This window comes from Myotis brandtii, unplaced genomic scaffold (assembly GCF_000412655.1).
Source record: "Myotis brandtii unplaced genomic scaffold, ASM41265v1 scaffold103, whole genome shotgun sequence".
In the NCBI taxonomy this organism is placed as follows: Eukaryota; Metazoa; Chordata; class Mammalia; order Chiroptera; family Vespertilionidae; genus Myotis; species Myotis brandtii.
Genome location: NW_005353460.1, coordinates 1,659,435 through 1,665,714, shown reverse-complemented (window position 1 = coordinate 1,665,714; position 6,280 = coordinate 1,659,435). Strand labels below are relative to the sequence as shown.

At 39.8% G+C, this 6,280-nt stretch overlaps 1 protein-coding gene across 1 annotated transcript in view; it reads right to left on the bottom strand.

The window, feature by feature from the left end:
- Positions 1 to 723: 723 nt before the first annotated feature.
- The window catches only part of BAG4 (BCL2-associated athanogene 4), a 31,414-nt gene continuing 25,857 nt past the window's right edge, over positions 724 to 6,280 (bottom strand). The window contains exons 3-5 of the mRNA XM_005856425.2: positions 4,307 to 4,561; positions 2,925 to 3,182; positions 724 to 2,251 (exon numbers count right to left, since the gene is read on the bottom strand). Of these exons, the coding sequence (XP_005856487.1) occupies positions 1,766 to 2,251; positions 2,925 to 3,182; positions 4,307 to 4,561 (999 nt within the window). The 3' untranslated portion in view covers positions 724 to 1,765. The remainder of the gene's footprint in view (positions 2,252 to 2,924; positions 3,183 to 4,306; positions 4,562 to 6,280) is intronic.

Below are 6,280 nucleotides of genomic sequence, written 5' to 3'. Positions count from 1 at the left end.
GGGGGGGGGGGCTCAGCCTGGCCAGAACCCTTGCGGGATGTCCAACTGCCAGCTTAGCTAAGGACTGACATCCTTAGCGCTGCTGCGGAGGCGGGAAAGGCTCCTGCCACCGCCGCTGCACTCACCAGCTGTGAACCCAGCTTCTGGCTGAGCAGCACTCCCCCTGTGGGAGCACACTGACCACCAGGGAGCAGCTCCTGCATTGAGCATCTGCCCCCTGGTGGTCAGTGTGCATCATAGCGACCGGTCGTTCCTCCGTTCAGTCGATTTGCATATTAGCCTTTTATTATATAGGATTGGCTTTGTATTTTTTTTAATAAGAAGAGGAGATGGCAGACAGATTTATTATCATTAATAGGCCTGGCAGTCTAGGAAAAAAACATTATCACTTGGATATCTTAAGAAACAGCTGTTTTTCCAATAACAGATACTGTTTACTAGAAGTCACTTCAGGTGTGAAAAGTAAATTATTTACCTAAGTCTTCTATACAATAGCATAGAACTACCCATGCAAGCCCAGCTAAGATCCTTTCAATATTCCTTCCTTAAATTTGGCTATATAATGATTGTTCTTAATGGTAATAAGCATCATTTTATAAAACAGGCAATACTTTCTATGCAATTTATTCTAGAGAAATAAACATCAAATCTACTTTAAAAAAAAATATTTCCCACTCTCACTATGGCTGATTCATTCCCTGAGCATGAATGAATTCTCTTTACCCTCATTGTTTTTTAATATAAACTGAACTGAAATCTGCTTGTAGGGATCTTGATGGTGAAACTAATTTTTTAGATGGAGAACAGCATTTCCAAATAGTTTATTACTTTTACAGTTATTTCTACCCACTGTGGCATTTAATTTTTCATGTACCTATCACAATGCTGCATATGGAAGCAGCACTAGTAAAAAGATAATTAAGGGTAGGAAATGGAAATTTTAAAGTGTATCTTTATCCAAATACAATGAAAGAGCAAAAAAGAAAAATTGGCCACAAACATTTTCATTTCTATACCCATGCCATTTCCAAATCGCCTTCTGCTATTAACATGAAAAGTAGAAGTGGTAAAACTCTAACCTAATGATCTATACAAAAAAGAAGACAATTTACCTCAGAAACTCACTACACATTGCAATATATTCAAATGGTGAAAAGATATAAATTCATTCAGAAATACCATACTATCTGGCTGTCAATATAGTCTCTTGAATAATTATATTAAACATATTACTACAAAATGTACCAAGACGTAGAGAAGAATACTATATTTGTGAACTGCAATAACAAAACAAAACAGAGGTCCCACAAGGCTAAAGTCCAAGCTGTAATTACACATGACGTGTATGCTGAAAGCAGTCACATGTACAAAAATGTGACAAGTAATCCAGATGTTTTAAAAAACCTGTTTGTCTCAGATTATATCCAGTCTCATCTGGTAGGTTTCTGATAAGCCTGTTACATAAAGTGTATTTCCCTCCTGCTGATAAGAAACAGCTTGCAGATATCCATAAATCTCTTAAGAAGGGAGCCTACTTTGCAATATTGGTAACTCTATAGTTTCCTATTACATTCATTGGTCTGAAAACGATTCATAACGAAAATGTTTTTCCAAGTCCTTTACCAGTTTTTCAAGTTTTAAATCAAAAGAAAGTTGGAATGTATTGCTTCTTGTCATCAACAGGCATTTCAAAAGGAGGGTAAATAACCAAAATCAGGAGTATTGGTCAAGTTAGTAACAGGCTTCCCTTTTGTTCTAAATCTTTTCATAATCCTTTTTTTTCCAATTTTTCCAGTATGGCCTGGATTTTACAAACAGCCTCTTTCCTGGCCTGTCGGACAGAGTCCTGGCCCCCAGTTTCAATTGAATCCAGTTCCAAAAGTTCCTTGGTTAGCATCTCTTCCAGAAGCCAGTATGCTTTGTCTGTCTTTTTTCCTATGAACTCTTCTACTTCTTGCTCAAGATATTGGACCTTCTCCATCACTTGTATGATTTTTTTAATACTTGGGGGAGTACCTTCATCTGAAGGCAAACACTCTTCCGGAAGATTATTACTTTGCTCTTGATTGCTGGGATGTTCATTGGTGGTGTTAGCATACAGCTGAGGCTCCGCACTATACTGGACTTGGGTATCCAAATGATCTGAATTATCACTGTTCACTGTTCCCGAGGACTCATACTGATGGACATTGCAAGGAAAGTTGTGCCGGTTCATGCCTTGATCTGATTGGCTATAGGGGTATGAGGAATCCTTGAGGTGGGAGGGCAAAGAGGGGGGAAAAAGCTGTTTTAATGGGAATCCATCAACACCAGATTTGTTAGCCCAGATCTTTCACCTGATCAGGAAGGTACATGAAAAGATTCCCCACCAATTAAACTGGACCTCCCTCCTTAATGATTTGAGAAAAACACAGCCCTAAAAAGATAAAAGGGAGTGCTCTGTCAAGAAAAAGGCAGAGAATTTCTGAGTATAATGGCAGGAATCTCCCTGGGTAGTTCATCATGAACAACTCATAATCTACCCTTACTACCTCACAATCCACTGAGTGACATAATAAATAGAAATTAGTTCTGCCCATAAAGAATTAAAACCTTAATGCACATCTTGAAAAACCAATCATATTGGTTTTGTCTTCTGTCTATAGATTGAGGTAATAAAATACAAATCTTTGATTTAATGTTCAGATAGTATTACAACAAACAGTAAATGAACTGTCTTTTAGAAAGATGATGTGAACCTAAATCTGCTCTAAAAAAGTCTTTTGTGTGTTTTTTTTAAGGAAACGGGACTAAATAAAGCTATAGATAGTAGTCACCAATGTTTAGGAGTTAGTCCCCACTTAACATAGACCAATGGAGAAGAGTTTCATGTTGTGCTTTCTTAACTACCCAAACATCAAAAGAACAACCTTTCGGTCTCCTACCTTGGGCTGCTGGGGTGGTGGTGATGGTGGAGGTGGCTGAGGAGAGCCACCGCTAGGCCATGGTGAAATACTTTCACTCATGTAAAGATTCCCAGGTGGTGCTGAGGGCGCAGCTGCAGGCCAGGGGTAACGGGTTCCCATTCCATAAGCATCAGGAGAAGCCCATGAGTCCTCCTGTGGTCGTACAGATGGTCCTGGCTGTGGAACACTACGATTATCATCCCCATAAGGATAATGGGGCAGGGTCATTCCAGGGTTCTAGATTGAAAAGAATGAAATATGCTGGTCATTGCTAAAAAAATTTTTTAAAGTAATAAAAATATTCTCGTATTAACAGATTCTGAGATACTGCCTCTTTCCTTAACAGTATATTTTAGCTACTACTGAGTAAACTGTAGCATCTCTGTTCAGTTACAACATATTTTTCCAAGCCTAAAAAGCTTGGTTCCAAAGATACTAAGGGCAGATTTGCTGATGATCAAACTCAGAAGGAATAGGGTCTAAAATTCAATGTCTGAAGCACAACATAAGTCTGCCCCTACATACTATAAGTAAGTAGACCCATATACTATAAGGAAGCAGAAACAAAGACATATTGAGGATAAAAAAGGGGTCACATACTAAACCTGACAAGCTCAGGGGAGGCCTACATGGTGGGCCTTACAAACTCAGAGACCGAAAGTAACCACTTGTAACGGTCTGACATGAAAACTTCCTAACTCTAAGTGAGTCTTGGCGGGTAGTCATGTCCTAGGCCAGTATCTTCCTTGACAAGGATCAATCTTTACCTTAACTGAGCCTGTCTATTATCTTTTTGCATTTATGATAACATATCTTTGGAATGTCAGAGTAATCCCCTTTTTCCAGACCCCTCAGGGCACAATCTCCCACCAGAAAACTAGAGCCCAGAACCTCTCATTGTTATCTTGTTCTCCCACCTACTGTCTCTAAGTTCTGAAAGAGCCTACTGTCTCTACGTTCCGGAAGAATTAACTGTTTACTATCCTGTACCCACCAATGTGAAAAAGTATATGTCTATCCATTTTACTCTTTATCCAACCCCAGAGATTTCCTTTGCTTTCTTCCGCCTCCCTAATTTTCCACCAGTGGATTTCATGTAACCCTCCCTGGGTCTCCTCCTTTGATTCTAATGTATAAAATAAGGTGCAAAACTGCCCTTCTCTGAAGCATTTTCTCAATCCACTAAGATTTTGTTTCCTGGCAATTGTTGTCAGTTTGGCTCAAACTCATAAAAATTCTTTACAGGTTTGGACATTTCTTATATTAGCATGTTATAAATTCCTTTTAAAGTGAACAGAGAAATAAACATGACATTACTCATAGAATATTAAAAAATACAAACCCAACAGAAAAATGCTCACCTGTGGTGCAGGATATCCTGGAACCTGCGCCCTAAGAGAAGGTGCTTCAGTCTGGCAGTCCTGCTGGGGATACATCCAACGAGAGACTGGGGTTGGGCTGTTGCCAGGTGAACGGTAAGTGCTTGGAACCTCTGTGGAGTAATTGGTCTGAGAATATCCAGGTGTGTAATAAGTCCCAGAGTATGAGGCAGTATTTGCTCCAGGGCCAGTGGGGTATTGTGGGCCATATGCTCCATTTGTATAAGAATTCAAACTCTGTAAATAAAGCAAAGTTGTGAGAAAAAAAGATGAGTCAGAGTTGAAATGCACTGACTTATTGCCCAACTTTGAAAACTTTGGGAAGAGATCAGCAACTAATGAAAATATCAACTACTAAGCAATCTTCAGAGCATTCTTTCATGTATTATAATCACATATCATATATTAAACTCAGACTATCATTGTAGAGTCTGTGTCATAACAATGGGAGTATATTGAGATGATATGCCTTAGAGCAGTGCTTCCATTCTGAACATTTCCATAGGTATACCTAACAATTAGATCCTATAGCAGAGAACTTGTACTCACAAACTGGGGAGGGGATTCTGGGAAATGTGGGAGAGTGGCTAGAGAAAAAAATAAAATAATCATGATACAATAGAAAGAAAAGACTATAGAGATAGACCTAGTTCTGCCAGAGGCTCTGTGTATATATAAGATCATAAACTTATCTTACAGGATTACAGTGAAAATTAAATGAGATGACATATATGAAATGCTTAATATAGTCCTGGCCAGTTTGCTCAGTGGTTAGAGTGTTGGCCCACAGGCTGAAGGGTATCAGGTTCAATTCCCACTCAAGGGCACATACCTCAGTTGCAGACTCAATCTCTGACCCCAGTCAGGGTGCGAATGGGAGGCAACCAATCGTTTTGTCTCTCTCACACCAATGTTTCTCTCTCTCTCTCTTTCTCTCTCTCTCTCTGTCTCTCTCTCTCTCTCTCTACCTTTCCCCTTCTTTCCCCCCTCCTCTCTCTACTTCACTCTCTAAAAAGAATCAATGAAAAACATATCCTCAGGTGAGGATTTTTTTTTAATGCTTAATACAGTATCTGGCATGTGTATGGTCAATAAAAGGTAATTATTTATAATATCACTAGAGGCCCAATTCACGAAATTTGTGCAAAAGTAGCCTTTGCAGCTGCGGCGACTACCTGGATCCCTCCCTCACAGCCACAGCAGCTGCCTCCAACCCGGGGCTGCAGCCTGGCTTCGTCTGGAAAGACGTCCGGTCTAATTAGCATATTATTCTTTTATTATTATAGATTGTTGTTGGTATCATTTTGGCAAGGTCAGGAAATGAACTGTGATCATGTTCTTTGTACTAACATAAAATCAAGTTTTCCAATATTCATCTTTCTTGCTAAAACTACATAATCTTTCCCACTTTAGATCAAAGAATAAGAATCCTGTGCTGTTATCTATCTAGACTTATTGTGTTGATCATTTCCCAATGTATAAAAATATCAAACCATTATTATGTTGTACACCTCAAACTAATATATTTCAGTTATACCTCAAAAAAAGAATCTGCCCAGTTGGCGTGGTTCAGTGGTTGAGTATCAACCTATGAACCAGGAGATCATGCTTCGATTCCCCGTCAGGGCACATGCCTGGGTTGCAGGCTCAATCCCCAGTGTGAGGCACGAAGGAGGCAGCCGATCAATGATTTTCTCTCATCACTGATGTTTCTAGTTCTCTCTCCCTCTCCCTTCCTCTCTGAAATCAATAAAAATATATATATTTTTTAAAAGAATCCTGCACTAAGTTTGGCTCAGTGGATTGAGCGTCAGCCTGCGGATGGAAGGGTCCCAGGTTCAATTCCGTTCAAGGGCTCATGTCCGGGTTGTGGGCTCAATCCCCAGTGGGGGGCATGCAGGAGGCAGCCAATCGATGATTCTCTCTCATCATTGATGTTTCTGTTTCTCTCTCCCT